This window comes from Prunus avium, chromosome 7 (genome assembly GCF_965620075.1).
Source record: "Prunus avium chromosome 7, drPruAviu1.hap1.1, whole genome shotgun sequence".
Taxonomy (NCBI): Eukaryota; Viridiplantae; Streptophyta; class Magnoliopsida; order Rosales; family Rosaceae; genus Prunus; species Prunus avium.
This window is the reverse complement of record NC_142290.1, coordinates 36,860,945-36,880,184: the sequence shown is the minus strand read 5'-3', so window position 1 is coordinate 36,880,184 and position 19,240 is coordinate 36,860,945. Positions and strand designations below refer to the sequence as shown.

Here is a 19,240-nt window from a genome sequence, read left to right as displayed (position 1 = left end):
TTTTTTGTTCTTTTATTTAATTGCTTTACTCCATTTCATTTCTTGTTATAACTTTGTTGATACCTACATTCTTCCACATTGAGGACAATGATTGATTTAGGTTTGGGGGTAAGGTTTAGAAGTTTTGTTTTGTTTTTTTTATTATTTTATTTCACCCAAAAATTAAAAAAAAAATTAATTAAAAAATAAAAATGGTGTTATCTCTAGATTTTTATGCTTACTATCATCAAATCAGATTTAACACTCATGAATGATTTTTACGATTGGAAACATATTATTAAATTTTAAACCCATAATTTTAGTTTTTTTTTTTTTTTTTTTTTTCACTTATTTCTATTTAGTGGATAATTCATGAGTTATACTTTGAACTCTCACATGCACATCAACACTTTAGTGAGAATGAAAGAAAAGATCAATTATAGTTAACTTTGTTGTTTTAAGTAGAGTTAGAAGACATTGCTCTTGATTGACCTTGGCGTAAAAAAACAAATAAGTAAATAAATAAAATAATAATAATGATGTTAATTTATCCAGAGTTTTACTTAGTAACCGGGCCTCTTGCCTAAACAGCAACGAGTGTTCGCGTCAAACGGTAAAGTTTTGGGGTAAATACATTTTGTGACTAGTTTAGTTCTGTAGCCTTTTTAACTCGAGTTAATAAGCCCTTAGGGGTGTTTCTACACCTAATGCCTTAAAACCTTTGGTTTGAGAGTCGTTGGCCTAAATCTCGCTACATGGGTTAATTAGAAAGCTTAATGGAACTAAACATTGCACAGTCACAATAAAAAAAAAAAAAAAAAAAAAAAAAAAAAAAAAAAATTGTATATATATGCTTTGGTTAGTTATTTGCACTGAATTTTGATAATGATTGAAATAATGAGGTTACTATGATTGAAATTAACTTTTGTCTCTAAAATGTGTTGGTTCACTTAAACACCAAAGGAAACAAATGAAAAATTTACTAAATGATTATAAGTGATCAAAACTTTATGTGGGGATTAATTTGAAACATGTTTGCTCTTTTAAAAATTGTTCATGAATTTTTCAATCCAAATAGCTTTTGATGATGGTTAAGCATTTGTTTAAATTTTCAAATTTTGTTGTAGCATAAATTTTTAAACTCTCATTTCGATGTTTGTGGGTATCATCACTGAAAGCCCTCACGAGACTATACTCGTCCACTAGGGTAACCTAGGGGTTTAAAGGCTTGTTGCATATGCTAAATGCAATCGAGATCCCTGCGAAAGTGGCTTAGTTTTCTTTTCTACTTAGTTTTTATTTTCTTTTGCTCGAGGACTAGCAAAATATAGGTTTGGGGGTATTTGATGAGCACAAAATTAATACAAGTTTTATCCTTAAATTTATATTTGTTAGTATTTTCTTTTGTTTTATATAAATCTATTAAAGTATTTTTATTGTTTCTTTCCAATCTTTGTTTTTATATTTAATGAGTGGTTGTTTGTAGATATTAAGTGTCTTCCACCAATAGCATGTTGAGGAAAAGAAGTAAGTAATGTGTTGCAAGAAGAAAGTAAAGGATGAGAAGAAATATGTGCAGCCAAAGCCAAGGAAATTTGCTCGAGACAACTTGTGCAGCAGCAAATGCAATTGAAGATAAAACAAATGAAAAGAAGAAGCAATCAATTGCATGAATATACTCTAGGACATGCATGCAAAGCTTCCATCATTGAAGAAATAAAGAAAGAATGAATAAACAATGAAGGAGAAGTTCAAATTGACTACTTGCAACCAATGAATGCAAAGAAGAATGATGATGCTTGAGTTGTTATCTAGCTACAATTTGAGGAAAGTTGCTGCAGTTTTTATGAGAAGATACGATAGATGAGCAAGTGGAGCAATTGATAAGAAGACTCAAAGATCTTTGTGAAAACCAAAGTCAAGGAACTAGGCCAAGATTAAGGAATATATTTGAAAATGATGGGTACTTATTTGAAATGATAAAAGCTTGGAGTAAAGAAGCAAGTGGAGAGTGGTGTGGAGAAATTCAAGAGTGATACCCGACAATGAGAAGAAGGAAAGTATGGAAATGCATGACAAAGTGTTCAAGTGGAAGAAAGTTTTGAAGAATTTAGATAAGGAGTCATCATCACAATGAATTAATTAAAGGAAGCAACTTGGCAATTGGTTTGATGGCAAGTGGAAGACATATTAAAATCATGAATATTGCTCCCATCCTCCTATAAATAGATGGAGCTACGGCATTGTAAAACTACACCAAGCTCCACAATCTTGAGCTTTTTCTCTTTTCCCTCCATATTTCTAAGTCTTAAATTCTGTTTTTAGTTTTATTTTATTATGGGGAACTAACTCCCTAGCTAGGGCTAGGGAGGAAACTTTTAATATAAGTGTGTAATTTTTATTAGTTTGATCCAAACTTAAGCTTTAATGTGAATTTGTAGTTTTTGTTCAAATGGAATTTGTAGTTTTCTTTTTAATTAATTGATGAATGTTTGATAATCTATTTCATGGGTTCAATCATGTTTTTCCCATAGTGTAGTAAAAACTTTCATGCTTTTAAAAGAGAAGAGAATTACTAAAGATTAATAGAATTTTGATGAAGATTATTTTTTGATAGTTTGTTGCCAATGGTACAAGTTATGCTTAGAATACTTCTAAAGGAAATTAAAAAGAGCTTTAATTATTTTGAACAACTACAATGGAAAATATTTTGTGGATCAAATTATTAAGAGTTGCATGCTTATGTTAAAAGTGGAAACCCAATGCCTTAGTGTTTTAATCAATTAAATTTTCTCCAAATCAAATCTTGCATAAATCTACCTCTCAATCACACTTGTTCTTTTTCATCTCTGTTATTTTCTTTACACTGCTCTCTGTGGATACGACACTCGGACTTCCGAGCTACACTACTATACGATACTATCTCCTTTGATTTTTGTAAAAGTGGTACGAACACTAAACCAACTTCCTTGACCGAAATACCTCCCGCCGAACTTAAACTCCCTCGGCCGAAATACCTCATGCTGAACTTAAACTCACTTGGCCGAAATTCCTCCCGCCGAACTTTAACATCCTCGGCCGAAATACCTCACGCCGAGCTTAAACTCCCTTGGCCGAAATTCCTCCCTCCGAACTTCAACTCCCTCGGCCGAAATACCTCCCGCTGAACTTAAACTTCATCGGCCGAAATTCCTCCCGCCGAACTTCAACTTCCTCGGTCGAAATACCTCCCGTCGAACTTAAACTCCATCGGCCAAAATTTCTCCCTCCGAACTTCAACTCCCTCCACCGAAATACCTCCCGCCGAACTTAAACTCCCTCGGCCCAACTTTGCTTGCCTAAGTGTTGAGAGAAAGGCACCCGGGTAAGCAAAGAGAAAATCCACCCCAGCCCAACTTTTTATAAGAGGAGTAGCCGACCAAGGTATTTAAGAAGTGTTCGACCCAACTTTTTGAGAATTGCCCGACCATTTTTGCAAAAGGAAGCGTTCAGCCAATTTTGCAAGGATACGCCCAATTACTTTTGCAAAGTGAAGCGTCCGGCCAAATGTTTGAGAAGGCACCATGGCCTTTGAAGAAAACACCTCGGCCACCTTTTTGAGAAAGCACCTCGGTCGTTAGAAATTCTCGGCCGCTAGGAATTCCTCCTTGGCATATTGGGTGAATTTTGACCACCCCCAAACAGGATGACAGGTAAAAATAATGCAAGTCATGCATCTATGCGGCTAGCTACCAAAATGAAGAATTAGAGTTCTCGTTAGATGTAGCACAAACAGATTCCCAATGAAAGCAATAAAACTAGGTAAATAAATGTTAATTGAAGTAACAGAACAAGACTAGAGCCGATGTTAGCATAATGGGCTTATTGTAGAACATGGACCCATCTGTCACTGCCCCACTGCTAGGTTATATTATATATGTGGCGCACTTAGAAAAAGCAAGGTAAAAAAATTGCCAAAAGTAAAAAGAGGGCATTTTCTCAAGTGGAATATTTACTCGTGAATTTTATCAAGTTGGTTGTCATGTCAATTCTCTCCACAAGTTCCTTCACACGGTCATTTAAGTTTAATATATGGACAACATATAATATAGAATGATATAAGAGTATGTGAATTTATTATTATTATTATGATTCACATTCAATCAATTCACTATATGAATAAAGGGTTTTACATGTTTTAAATTGTGTGGAAAAAATATGAAGAAATGAGGCCATCTGGAAAAGATTTGAAGAAAACGGAGAGAAACTATGTGGAAAAAATTAGGGTGCTTTTTGGTTATTGAGAATCCCAATCGTTTTCCACTGGGATATCCTCTCCTTCTTCCGCGTGGCTCACTAAGGTGGCCTTAGTCCTTTCTTTCTCTCTCTATCACCGACTCACTTTTACGGTTTCTCCTCTCCCAGACTCGTTCAAAAGAGCAATGATACTTGGTGCCATTTTTGGGTCTTTGGGACCACTTGTCGTTTGAGCTTTCATTCCATTTATGGAACAATATTATTTCTCTCTCACTCCCTCATCCTCATCATGACATCTTCTAAACCCTATCAAATATTCAATATAACCACCCCTTTCCCTCCCCACAAGAGAGAGATAGAGAGAGAGATAGAGCAAGCTCTCAAGCAAGGCAAGCTCCCCACTTCTCAAGTTCCACAGAGTGAAGGTAACCATTTTGTTTTTAAATCTGTCTTTTAGTTTTTTTTTCTTCAGTTTTTAGAATTCTAGAGTTGGCTGATCATCCACCAAAGTGGGTGGTATGGGAACTTCAAAGATGTGGATGCTGGGCTTGGCCCCACGTTGGACTATCTTTGAGTTCACAAAATATTCAAATATTGGGAACTTGGCGGACATAACTCCCGCCAAACTTCGATTCCCTCGGTGAAAATACCTCCTGCCAAACCTAAACTATCTCGGCTGAAATTCCTCCCGCCGAACTTCAACTTCATCGGTCGAAATACCTTATGCCGAACTTCGACTCCCTCGGAGAAAATACCTCATGCCGAACTTAAACTCCCTCGGCCGAAATTCCTCCCGTTGAATTTCAACTTCCTCGGCTGAAATACCTCTAGCTGAACTTAAACTCCCTCGGCTGAAAATCCTCCTACCGAACTTAAACTCCCTCGGCCGAAATTCCTCCCGCCGAACTTCAACTTCTTCGGCCGAAATACCTCCCACCGAACTTAAACTCCCTCAGCCGAAACTTTGGGATGTCAACTTTCATGGAAGAGCCATTTTAAAGTGCATAAAACAGCACTATAATTTACATGTAAATGCAATGGAAAGCATCACATCGGTTTCCTTTCTATTGCTAGCATTAATTACTGCCACCCCCACCACTTCCACCTCCACTATATCCACCACCTCCACTGTATCCTCCGCCACCTCCACCTCCACCATATCCTCCGTTGATCATGGTTTAGGGTTTAGGATGTTCTTGTCACATATCACATGTTCTAAACACTTCTCGTCATTCATGATTTGAATTGATCCGATAGTGTCACTAATATCTGGAATCTTGTGGGATTAATATGTTGTTTGTGTTGTCTGATATTTAAAGTTGATGTATTTTCAGTTATTAACATCTGTACTTGGTTACAGTTTTGTTTATTGTTTGGTGTGGATTGACTAACTGTCAATATTGCCTTTCGCTATTGTTCTTAAAGTTCTGATTTTGAATATCTGTACTTGGTGTTATATGATCTTGCTATACTTTAGTTGTATGTGGTATGATTTTTGGCCTTGTGGGCCTGTGTGATTTTGCATTTTATAGCACCAAGGAATTGCTTTTCTATGTGTTGGTTAGGTGTTATTGGTCATTTATGTTTCTTTGATTGTAGAGTTGTACGATCTCCACTCCACTTCTGCTATCATAATGATGCTGCACTAACAAAGATTTCCAGTTCTACCCATGCATATGTATATCTCTCACAAAACTTTTATGTTAGGATACTGCATCAGAGTCTTACCATCTTAAATAAAGCTTTCCCTTTATGTTAGGATACTACATTAGATTTTCCATGTTTTGCAACATGTTTATTCTTGTTTAGTCTTGATTATCATGACATTGTGGGACTTATCTAGGAAGTTTTCAAATATGAAAATTGAAATGAGGTAACTAAGGTTTCATATCAATGGAATGGAAGTGTTGCTAATGTCCTGTCTGTTTATCTGTTGAATTTTAGGGACTATTTTTGATCGGCTGTTTTTGCTTGCGTGGTCTACTGTTAAAATTTAGGGAATTGGGCATGATTTGCCGATTGCAATTAGGGGAAATTAAGGGTTTGGGAAGGTGAATTAGGGTTTTAGGGCAATGACTGGGTGTAAATAATATATTTTTTGTTTGAATAATATATTTTTTTATGTGTGATGAAATAATCTTCAGTTCATTCCTGATCAAAATGCACCGCCCATTTTCACAAGGTTGCTTTTTCTTTATGTAGAAATATCTTCTGTGCTTTGCTTGATTGCACTTTGGTGGAGAATTGGGCCTGTGAAATGGACGGGTCTTCTAACTCCGACCCATCATTTTTTACTAATGATTTTCTCATATTTCTCTTAGGTGAAAATCATGAATCCTGATGAGGACGAGCTGTATTGCCGTTACTGCGTTGATTACTCGACCCATGATCCTGAAGCACTACTGACGCACATGATTGACAGGCACGACTTCGCACCTGAGGTGCAAGGCTTGTTGAAGGCAGCGGACAACAGCAACACCTGCATCATCTGTGCTTCTCAGAGGAACTCCAAGATTTTCAGCAGCTACAATGCATTGGAAAGCCACATGGATAGGGTCCATCATGGCTGGAAATCTGCATACCCCACTTGTCAAAAGCAGAATTGCAAGAGGGTATTTTTGAACAAGGAAGAATATGAGTCTCACAAGCCCACTTGTGGGAAAAAGTGAAACCTGTATATAATTATGCTTTATATATATATATATATATATATATATATGTTATAAAATAAAATAATTAGAGTATGGAATTACAACTGAAAATTGATAGTGGAATTATATCTTTTTTTGTGGCGTTTGCACAGATTGAATTTCCTCTCAAATAGAAACTCACTTCTCACTCTCCTTTTCTTTCTGCTTTTTTTTGGTGTACATTACAAATGATCGAACAAGCCTATTTATAGGCGCTTATGAAGTTTTCTCGTGAGCGTACAATGCAAACTTCTGCCTCAATTTCAAACCATCATTTTCATCCGTGAGTGTACAGGAGAATTTCTGCCATATTTTCAAACTTCATAATTTAATGTGAGCTCCACTTCCACTATTTATAACACTCCCCCTTGGAGACCACATATCCCTAGATTAGTTGCCTCATTAAAACCTTGCCTGGAAAAACCCAGTGGAAAAAAACCTAAGCGAAGGAAAAAGAGTACAACTTTATTTGGGACATGTGAAGTGCGCTCATGTTGCCTCGTTACAACCTTGCTAGGAAAAACCTAGTGGGAAAAGCCCTAGTCGAAGGAAAAAGAGTACAACACGCTTATGTCCTGTGTTAGAGGACTCTTGAATACTCCCCCTGATTTTGCATGCTCCAATTGGATTGCTTGTAGAGTTGTCGTAATCCGATGCCATGCACTAGTTTCTGGAATGTGCACTTGGGTAAAGACTTGGTGAAGAGATCTGCCAAGTTATCACTTGAACGGATTTGTCTGACTTTGATTTCTTGATTCTTCTGAAGCTCATGTGTGTAGAAAAACTTTGGTGATATGTGCTTGGTCCGGTCACCCTTGATGTACCCTCCTGTGATTTGAGCAATACAAGCTGCATTGTCCTCATTTAGAATGGTTGGAGTGTCCGTTGCTGAGGGCAAAGTACAGGTGCTTCGAATGTAATTAATCATTAACCTTAACCAAACGCATTCACGACTGGCTTCATGGAGGGCAAGTATTTCTGAGTGATTGGAAGATGTGGCTACCAACGTTTGCTTTGTTGAGCGCCATGAGATTGCAGTTCCTCCACATGTAAACACATACCCAGTTTGTGAGCGTCCTTGATGTGGATCAGAGAGATATCCTGCATCAGCATACCCAACAATACTCGGGGCATTGGTCAATTCACTGGAATAGAATAAGCCCATGTCTGTTGTTCCACGAAGATATCGTAGAATATGTTTAACATCGGTCCAATGTCGGCTTGTTGGAGCAGAGCTGTATCTTGCTAACAAATTTACTGAAAATGCGATGTCAGGTCTAGTACATTGTGCTAAATACATTAAAGCACCAATTGCACTAAGATATGGTATTTCTAGACCAAGGATCATTTCATCATCCCCTTTCGGACGATATGGATCTTTCTTAGTGTCGAGCGACCGAAAAACCATTGGTGTGCTAAGTGGATGGGCTTTATCCATGCCAAACCGCTTTAATACTTTTTCAGTATAATTTGATTGATGCACCAAAATTCCATCAGCACTGTGCTCAATCTGTAGGCTAAGACAATATTTTGTCTTTCCAAGATCTTTCATCTCAAACTCGCGTTTGAGATAATCAGCAGTCTTTTGGAGCTCTTCAGGAGTTCCAATTAGATTCATATCATCAACATAGACTGTGACTATCGCAAATCCAGACTCTGATTTCTTAATAAACACACATGGGCAAACAGGGTCGTTTGTGTATCCTTCCTTCAGTAAATACTTGCTGAGACTATTATACCACATTCGCCCAGATTGTTTCAACCCATATAATGATCTTCTCAATTTGATTGAGAACATGGCCCGTGGTTTATTACTGGCTGCATCGGGCAGCTTAAGTCCTTCTGGGACTTTCATGTATATGTCTGTATCCAACTCTCCATACAGATATACGGTAATGACATCCATAAGTCTCATTTCAAGTTTTTCTGAAACCGCTAGGCTTATCAAGTAACGGAACGTAATTGCGTCCACTACTGGAGAGTATGTTTCCACATAATCAATTCCAGGCCTTTGTGAAAAACCTTGCGCAACAAGTCGTGCTTTATACCTTGCAATCTCATGCTTCTCATTGCGCTTTCTTGTAAATACCCACTTGTAATTTACAGGGTTCACATTGAGTGGGGTTGGAACAATGGGTCCAAAAACACTCATTTTTTCCAAAGAGTCTAATTCTGCCTGGATTGCATCTTTCCACTTAGGCTAATCTTGTCTCTGTGTGCATTCATCAATGGAGCAAGGCTCAACATCATCAACTTTTATGATCTCAGTAGCCACTAAGAATGCAAATATATTATCGATGATTATCTCATTTCTGTTCCACAATTCATTAGTGGATGTATAATTTATGGAGATTTCTTGGCTTTCGGGTACAGCTACCACTTCAGGAGCACGTGTCTCATCAATGACATTTTCCTTCTCAGGAAGTACCCCTCCCTCTTGGGGGGAATTTGAATCATGAATTATGGGCTCTCCATTTATTTCATTTGCATTCATTTTGGCCATCAACTTCCTCTTTCGAGGAACTGAGTCCTTTGAGCCTACTGGTCTGCCACGCTTCAGGCGTGCAACAGATGAGTCGTTTGCTGGCACATTGCTTTGCCCATTATGAACATCAATCCTTGCAGGTGCATTTGCAGCTGGGATATGTGATTTCATCACCTTCGTTGCATCATTAAATGCATCTGGCATCTGATTTGCAATGCTTTGAAGGTGAACGATCCTTCTCACTTCGTTTTCGCATTGAGCGGTACGAGGGTCGAGATGAAACAAAGTGGGTACATCCCATGATAATTCACGTCGTTCTTCAGGAACGAGTTTGCCTTGTTCTTTAGGAACAGATTTTTCTCCCCCTAATAGTGGGAAAATTGTCTCATCAAAATGACAATCCATGAATCGTGCCCTAAAGATATCACCAGTCAGGGGCTCCAGGTATCTGATGATAGATGGTGAATCAAAGCCAACATAAATTCCCAATCTACGTTGAGGGCCCATCTTAGTACGTTGCGGTGGTGCAATAGGCACATAAACCTCACAACCAAAAACTTTTAAATGTGAAATATTTGGTTGATTACCCAACACAAGCTGTATTGGAGAATATTGATTGTTGGCGACGGGCCTCAACCGCACCAGAGATGCTGCATGTAAAATGGCATATCCCCAAGCAGAAACTGACAATTTTGTTCTCATTAGCAATGTGTGTGCTATCAATTGAAGACGCTTAATCAAATCTTCTGCCAAGCCATTTTGAGTATGAACATGGGGAACAGGATGTTCAATGTCAATGCCTAACGACATGCAGTAATCATCAAAAGTCTGAGATGTAAATTCACCAGCATTATCGAGTCTGATTGACTTAATGAGATAATCTGGGAATTGGGCTCGTAATTTAATTATCTAAGCCAAGAGCCTAGTAAATGCCATATTCCGAGTGGACAAAAGGCAAACATGTGACCATCGGGTAGATGCATCCACCAAGATCATAAAGTATCGAAATGGTCCACAGGGAGGATGAATAGGCCCACAAATGTCCCCTTGGATTCTCTGTAAAAATGATGGGGACTCAACATCAACCTTTGGTTGTGATGGTCTGATTACCAACTTCCCTTGTGAACACGCTTGACAAAAGCTGTCATTTGATACCATAATGTGTTTTGTCAAAAAGGGATGTCCTTTAGAGTTGGTAATGATCCTACGCATCATGGTGGATCCAAGATGACCCAACCGGTCATGCCAAAGCTTGAAAGTATTTGAGTCAATGGACTTCTGGTCCATGACACTATGTGCCTCAATTGTCTGTATGGTTGTATAGTACAACCCTGATGAGAGCGCACAAAGCTTTTCCAATATACGCTTCTGGGTATCATTGGAAATAATACAAAGATATTCCATGTTTCAACATGGTAACCATTCAAACGAATATCTTTGAAACTCAACAGATTTCTTCTGGAGTTAGATAAATACAAGGCATCTTGAATGGACAGTATTGTCCCATTTGGTAACATAACTTGGGCTATTCCTGAGCCTTCAATTAGGTCTGTAGGTCATGATATGGTTGTTACCTTTGCTTTTGTAAGCATCAAGTTTGAGAAATACTTTCGATCTCGAAGGATTGTATGAGTAGTTGCACTGTCTGCAAGACAAATATCTTTGCTAGAGCTCTTGTTTTGGGGGCATCCATAATTTACATCCATGCCTTCAAATAAAATAAGTTGAATCAACAATCATTCAAAATATTGCCACTTTTATTGAAGTGAATTCAGAAAGGAAAAATAAACAGTGCTTTAGATAATACAAATGGTACATGAAGGAATTTAATCTAGTTCGGACCCATACATTTCATTCCCCCTTTTAGTAACAAAATCGGAAACATCTAGATGCGTCTTGTCTAAACGACGCGATATTTCCGATGAGCCGTCTATGGCTGGCGGATCTGGTGCAACATAATTTGTCTCCACTTTTCTGTTTTTAAGTGAAGTTTGATAAAGATCCGCCAAGTGCTTCGGCGTACGGCATGTACGCATCCAATGTCCCTTTGCACCACATCTGTAACAAGCTTTTTCATCATTTCTAGGCACATAGCTTGCTTGTGTTTTTCCCTTATTTCTGGGTGCATTTTTGCCATTCATGGATGGATTGTTTCTCGGCCCCAAGCCGTATGGATGAGCACCACGATCTTTTCTACTCCCTTGCCATCGGCCACGTTTGCCTCATCGCCCACGTTTGTGGATACTGCCACGAGATGAGGTGGCATTCACTTCCCGAGATGCAGCATTTATTTCAGGAAGTGGTGCTGAGCCTCTTGGGCGAGATTGGTGATTTTTCAATAAAAGCTCGTTGTTTTGCTCAGCTAGCAAGAGGCAAGATACAAGTTCTGAGTACTTTGTGAAACCACTATGCCTATATTGCTGTTGCAGAAGCACATTTGAGGCATGGAATGTACTCAGAGTTTTTTCGAGCATATCTTCCTCAGAGATATTCTCACCACATAATTTCATAAGGGAGGTGATCCTGTGCATAGCTGAGTTGTATTCGGACACTGTCTTGAAGTCTTGAAATCTCAAGTGTGTCCATTCATATCTAGCTCTTGGGAGAGTCACCGTCTTCTGATGATTGTATCTTTTACACAAGGCTTTCCACAGGACCAATGGTTCATCAATCACCACATATTCGCTCTTCAGCGCTTCATGAATGTGGCGGTGAAGGAAAATCATTGCCTTTGCATTTTCCTCAGGTGATGCATCACTTCCATCTTCAATTGCTTTGTCAAGGCCATTAGCACGTAGATGGATCTTGGCATCCAGGACCCATGATAGGTAATTGTCCCCAGAAAGATCTAGGGCAGCGAATTCCAATTTTGCCAGATATGTCATCTTCAAAAGAAGAATGAGATGCATTAGAATTCGCAATAATCTTCAGGCTTAATATATTTTTGAACTTCATGCCAAAAATATTTTACTCAAAATTTCAGATTCGGGATCTGGGACATTAAGCCATTTATTAATAGGAACTTCAGGCCCTATAATTGTTTGAGGAACTCCAGGCCCTCATTTTAGTTGGTTATAAAAATAAAGTGCTATAAATTTACTGGTATGGACGATAAACCCGCACCATACTTTGAATGAAAGTAAATGTGCGGTAAAGTAAATTCATAAAGTAAATTGCTTGTTGTATGGACGTTAATCCCGCACCATACTTTAAATAAAAGTAAATGTGCGGTAAAGTAAAAGTGCGATAAAGTAAATGCATAAAGTAAATTGCTTGCTGTATGAACGTTAATCCCACACCATACTTTAAATGAAAGTAAATGTGCGGTAAAGTAAACGTGTTTGTATGGGCACTAATCCTGCTCGATACTTTTAAATAAAAGAAATAAAAGGCAGTTGTGTGGACGATAAACCCGCTCCACACTTTAAATAAATACTGCCGTATGGGTAATAAACCTACACCATACAGTAAATAAAATAAGTGTGGGGATAAAAACCACCACTAAAAATATAGGAAGTACATACTATATTTTGTGGGCAATATAACTGCACCATTATATAATAGATGGGTTTTAAGATCACACCATCATTTTATTATGATAATTTGTGTTACAACGCGATGGGTAATGAAAATTACACCACCATAAAATACAGAATGGGGTATAAAACCGCGCCATTCCAAATTATATTACAAAGAAATAAATTAAGCAAACATGGATGAAGCAACACAAAAAAGAAAGTTTGCATGTCGTCGTAGTAGTAAAGTGAGAGGAGACATATGACGGAGAGGAGAAAGAGAAATAACCACATAGTGTTGAGCTGAGAAAATTTAAAAGTGGAGAGACTATCGTGCTGATAACGTGTTATAAAATAAAATAATTAGAGTATGGAATTACCACTGAAAATTGATAGTGGAATTATATATTTTCTTGTGGCGTTTGCACAGATTGAATTTCCTCTCAAATAGAAACTCACTTCTCACTCTCCTTTTCTTTCTGCTCTTTTTTGGTGTACATTACAAATGATCGAACAAGCCTATTTATAGGCGCTTTTGAAGTTTTCTCGTGAGCGTACAGTGCAAACTTCTGCCTCAATTTCAAACCATCATTTTCATCCGTGAGTGTACAGGAGAATTTCTGCCATATTTTCAAACTTCATAATTTAATGTGGGCTCCACTTCCACTATTTATAACAATAGATTAATATTTGGAGAACTCTTGTTTTGATTTGAGAACTCTCATTTTGGGCACTCTAAGGTTTTAATGAGGCCCCGTATGTAATTTTTTATTATTAATATTATATCATCTTTTGGGCTATATCATACGTCCATACCGACAGAAAGTCTCTCGTTTGACAAACAAAAAAGAGAAAAAGAAAATATCATACGTAAAGAAAAAGGAGATAAAAACAGGCTGCGATGTGAGTTAGGCCTTGGGATGGGCCTAAGCCCAATATGACCACTTGGGTTGATACTCTTCTAAGAAGATCATTTGCATTGGCATGCAAAAACCGTTTGTGAAATACTTAAATTCTATAGTGAGGGTCCCATTAGTCACAAGATCATCTTAGAGAGAGAGAGAGAGAGAGAGAGAGAGAGAGAGAGTAGCTGGGTAACTCCATATGCCATGTAAAGCGTAAATTAACCACTCCAGTAAATTTGTAATTTGGTTGTTGGTGCTACAGAGATTTAACACTGCTTGTCTTGAGTCTTGACGACGGCGTTTTCGATCTTAGTCTTTCTACTGTGAGACCATCTTCATATGTTTTTGTAGGATCAACGGAACGGAACAAAATGAGGAGATAATAGTGGTAGAAAACATCAAATTAACTAAACTAAACCAAATTAGGAATTAAACTAGCCTCTTGTTTTCCCGGGTGATCCGGGTATATGTATTAGTATGTCAAAAGACAAAATCACCCTCCTGTTTCACTCTTACTTTCAGTCAACGCTTTTAGAACTCCCAAACCAAAAATCCAAAAGGGTCCTTTTCACAACACCAGAGCCCACAGAACTAAACCGTTTTTTGAATTTTGTTCAAACTTCTCTCTCTCTCTCTCTCCCCCTTCCTTCCCCGAGCCTCCTCCCCATGCATGGAGAAACCAAGTGATCCCAGCAACGATGAAAACAACGGAAAATTAAACCAAGACAAAAAACTCAAGAGAAAAGAGCTCGGGCTCTCGTGCATGCTAAACACCGAAGTCGGCGCCGTCCTCGCCGTCATCCGCCGTCCCCTGGACCCCACCTCCCACTGCTTCGCCGCCCCCGACGACGCCTTCGACCCTTCCCTTCTCCAACCCCTCAAATCCCTCCGCGCCCTCATCTTCAACCCCCAGCAAGAATGGCGCACGATAGACCCCTCCATTTACCTCTCCCCCTTTTTAGACGTCATCCAAAGCGACGAAGTTCACGCCTCCGCCACCCGCGTCGCTCTCTCCGCCACATTGAAGATTCTCAAGCTCGGAATCTTCGACGAGAAAACTCCAGGGGCCAAAGATGCCATTAACACCGTCGTCACCGCCATCACCACCTGCCGGCTCGAACGGACCGACCCGGTCTCCGAGGATGCCGTGATGATGAATATTCTTCAGGTCTTGACCGGAATTATGAACCACCGCGCTTCGGTTCTGCTCTCCGATCAGGCTGCCTGCACAATTGTGAACACTTGTTTTCAGGTGGTACAGCAATCGTCGAGCAGAGGAGACTTGCTTCAGCGATGTGCGAGGTACACGATGCACGAGCTGATCCAGATCATATTTTCGCGGTTGCCCGAAATCGATTTCAGGGACGGGGACAGCTCGGCAAGTACTGATACTGAAGATGCTGATGCTGATGAGGGGAATTTGGATTCTGGTTATGGGATTCGGTGTGCGGTTGATATTTTTCACTTTTTGTGTTCTTTGTTGAATGTGGTTCAGGTGGTTGAGACAGATCAGGGGTCGACTGTGCAAACTGCAGATGAGGATGTGCAGCTTTTTGCTCTGGTTTTGATCAACTCCGCAATCGAGTTGAGTGGGGATGGAATTGGGTCGCATTCGAAGCTATTGAGGATGATGAAAGATGATCTCTTTCACCATTTGGTTCACTACGGAACGCGTTCGAGCCCACTTGTTTTTTCCATGATTTGCAGTACAGTTTTGAATATGTACCACTTTCTTCGCAGGTTGAAATTGTTTTAGGTTCATTTGGAAATGTTTTGGAAATTAAAGTTTCTTGTTATGCTTTTCCTCTTTTTAAAATTTGAGAATGATTTACTGTTTTTCTGCAGGTTCATTCGTGTCCAATTAGAAGCCTTCTTCACGTTTGTGCTGTTTAGAGTTGCAGGTCCTGGAGTCTCAATCCAACTTCAAGAGGTTGCACTTGAAGGGATTATAAATTTCTGCAGACAACTGACATTCGTAGTGGAGGTCTATGTGAACTATGATTGTGATCCCCTTTGCCATAATGTGTTTGAGGAGATTGGGAAGTTGCTTTGCAAGCAGTCATTTCCAGTGTCTAGCCCTTTGACAACTATACAGATACAAGCCTTTGAGGGGCTAGTTATCATGATTCACAACATTGCAGAGAGTATTGATAGAGAACATGATACAAGCCCTTCTGGACCATACCCAATTGAGATTACAGAGTATGCACCCTTTTGGGAAGACAAACCCAAAGATGATTCAGAAGCTTGGGTGCAATTTGTAAGGGTGAGGAAAGCACAGAAGAGGAAGATATTGATTGCTGGACACCATTTTAATCGAGATGAAAAGAAGGGAATGGAGTACTTGAAGCTCTACAACTTAGTCTCTAACCCTCCAGATCCAAAGACATTGGCTTTCTTCTTCCGGTACACTCCTGGACTAGACAAGACAATGATAGGGGATTATCTTGGTGATCCGGATGAGTTTCACATTCAAGTACTTAAAGAATTCACAGGAACCTTTGGATTTGCAGGCATGAATCTTGACAGTGCTCTCCGTACTTATCTGGAGACTTTCCGTTTGCCAGGAGAGTCCCAGAAGATTCAGAGGATTCTTGAAGCATTTTCGGAGAGTTTTTATGAGCAACAGCCAGCAGATCTTTTCGTGAACAAAGATACAGTATTCATTCTTTGCTACTCTCTCATTATGCTCAATACTGATCAGCACAATCCACAAGTGAAGAAGAAGATGACAGAAGAAGAGTTCATCAGGAACAATAGAGCAATCAATGGAGGGAAGGATCTTCCTAGAGAGTATCTATCTGAGCTTTTCCAGTCCATATCAAACAATGCAATCACCCTTTTTGGTCAATCCGGTCTGCCAGTAATAATGAACCCAAGCAGATGGATTGAGTTGATGAACCGATCCAAAACTGTGCAGCCTTTCATTCTATGTGATTTTGATCGCCGGTTAGGGAGAGACATGTTTGCTTGCATCGCTGGCCCATCAGTCGCAGCTATTTCTGCATTTTTTGAGCAAGCTGAAGAAGAGGAGTTGCTCCATGAATGCATTGAAGGGTTATTCTCAGTAGCCAGGATAGCTCAATATGGACTGGAGGACACTCTTGATGAGCTCATTGCCACCTTCTCCAGATTCACCACACTGTTGAATCCTTATGCCTCTGCAGAAGAAACACTCTTTGCATTTGGTAAAGATTTGAAGCCAAGAATGGCTACCCTTGCTGTTTTCACCATCGCAAACAATTTTGGAGAGTCAATTAGAGGGGGTTGGAGGAACATTGTGGACTGCTTGTTGAAACTCAAGAGGCTTAAGCTACTTCCCCAAAGTGTCATTGATCATGATGCTGCTTCCACCTCATCATCTGATGCCCAAGCTACATATGAATCGGGTATAATCTTTCCTGCTCACGATCCCAAATTTGGAGGACGCCATGCTTCTGGCATGATTAGTCGGTTCTCACATTTTCTATCGCTAGAGAGTCCAGAAGATGCTGTATCCCTTGGCATGAGTGAATTTGAACAGAATCTGAAGGTCATCAAACAATGCCGAATTGGGAACATCTTCAGCACTAGCTCACACTTTCCTGAAGATTCTTTGCTCAATCTCGGGCGTTCGTTGATATATGCAGCTGCAGGGAAAGGCCAAAAGTTTAGTACACCTATTGAAGAAGAAGAAACTGTTGGGTTCTGCTGGGATTTGATAGTTGCCATCGCTTTGGCCAACATCCACAGATTCCAGGCATTTTGGCCTAACTTTCATGATTATCTGCTGGCGGTTGCTCAATTTCCCATGTTCTCCCCAATCCCATTTGCAGAAAAGGCCATTGTAGGCCTCTTCAAGGTCTGTCTCAAGCTCCTTGGGACATACCGACCTGACAGAGTCCCTGAGGAGCTCATTTTCAAGTCAATAAATCTAATGTGGAAGCTGGAAAAGGAAATTCTTGACACCTGCGGTGAGCTCATAACACAATCAGTAAACAAGATTCTCATTGAGTACCCTGCCAATTTGCAAACCCAACTTGGATGGAAGTCAGTTCTCCACTTGTTATCCGTCTCTGGACGACACCAGGATACCTATGAACAGGGAGTTGAAACTCTGATCATGGTGATGTCTGATGGAACCCATGTTTCGCAGACAAATTATGCTTACTGCATTGACTGTGCCTTTGGTTTTATTGCACTCAAGAACAGTCCGTCAGAGAAGAACTTGAAGATATTGGACCTGTTGTCAGATTCTGTAAACTTGTTGATCCAGTGGTACAGAAATCAATACTCAGATCCTGGGAACAATTATAGTGTGGCGAGCAACACAAGTAACTCCTCTTTAGAGGACTCAAAAGGTTTTGGCTCTAATAACTTTGCCGTGAACTTATTTGTCAAACTAGGGGAGGCATTTAGAAAAACCAGCTTAGCCCGGAGAGAAGAGATAAGAAACCATGCAGTCTTGTCTCTTCAAAAAAGTTTCAAACTGGCTGAGGAGTTGGAATTCACTCCAACCAATTGTATTAACTCTTTCAACCTCGTTATTTTTGCGATGGTTGATGATTTACATGAGAAGATGTTGGAATATTCCCGAAGAGAGAGCGCAGAGAAGGAGATGAGAAGTATGGAAGGGACCTTAAAGATTGCATTGGAGCTCTTGACAGATGTGTACTTGCAGTTCTTGATACCGATATCGCAATGTGGTGGGTTTCGGACGTTTTGGTTGGGTTTGTTGAGAAGAATGGACACATGTATGAAGGCTGATTTGGGTGCATATGGTGAATCAACACTGCCAGAACTAATCCCAGACTTGTTGAGAAAGATGATCACTGAGATGAAGGAGAAGGAGATTTTAGTGCAGAAGGAAGATGATGACCTTTGGGATATTACCCATATTCAGATACAGTGGATAGCTCCTTCAATCAAGGAGGAGCTATTTCCGGAAGAAAGTTTGTAAAGCATATGAATGAAAAAGGGTAGTTGGTTTAGTTTGGACAAAAGAAAAGCACAAACAGCACAAAGTGAAGAGCAAGCTTTCTTCTTTTTTTCTTCTTTTTTTTACCCTTTTCAAAATTTTGCATTTGATTCAGTCTCTCTCCTCCAGCTTCCAAGTAATATGCTAAAGAAGATGAAATAATTGATTAACACTATAAGCACAACATTATAAGCACTATAAGCACAACATAACTATTAATTCAATTTTGATTAACTAAAATCTAAGACTATTCAAAAAATAATAATAATACATGTCCAAGACATCATCATTATAAAGGAAAACTCAAGTCTCCAGAGCAACGCAAAAATCCATAAACATAAATTCATACACATTAGAAGTCATTGAATTATTGTATAATCAACACAAGAGTCCAATACGTCACTTCCTTCATATTACATAGTTCTAATAAAGGAACAAGGATAAAAAAGAAAAAACCTTAATCATAAAAGAGA

The 19,240-nt window shown here is 39.3% G+C and overlaps 1 protein-coding gene and 1 pseudogene across 1 annotated transcript; one reads left to right on the top strand and one right to left on the bottom strand.

Annotated features, from left to right (window-relative positions):
- Positions 1–11,216: 11,216 nt before the first annotated feature.
- On the bottom strand, positions 11,217–12,275 carry LOC148293403 (uncharacterized; annotated as a pseudogene).
- Positions 12,276–14,435: 2,160 nt separating this feature from the next.
- Positions 14,436–18,848, top strand: GNL2 (GNOM-like 2). Its single transcript, XM_088244211.1, has 2 exons — positions 14,436–15,550; positions 15,656–18,848. Exons 1-2 carry the CDS (start codon positions 14,481–14,483, stop codon positions 18,747–18,749), a joined length of 4,164 nt encoding a protein of 1,387 aa, XP_088100337.1. The 5' UTR covers positions 14,436–14,480; the 3' UTR covers positions 18,750–18,848.
- Positions 18,849–19,240: the final 392 nt, after the last annotated feature.

What these genes read in the sequence shown, in the direction of transcription:
- GNL2 (XM_088244211.1), top strand. Translation starts at nt 14,481, where the DNA reads ATGGAGAAACCAAGTGATCCCAGCAACGATGAAAACAACGGAAAATTA. An exon ending in ATGTACCACTTTCTTCGCAG is followed by an intron (nt 15,551 to 15,655) that starts GTTGAAATTGTT and finishes GTTTTTCTGCAG; the next exon opens with GTTCATTCGTGTCCAATTAG.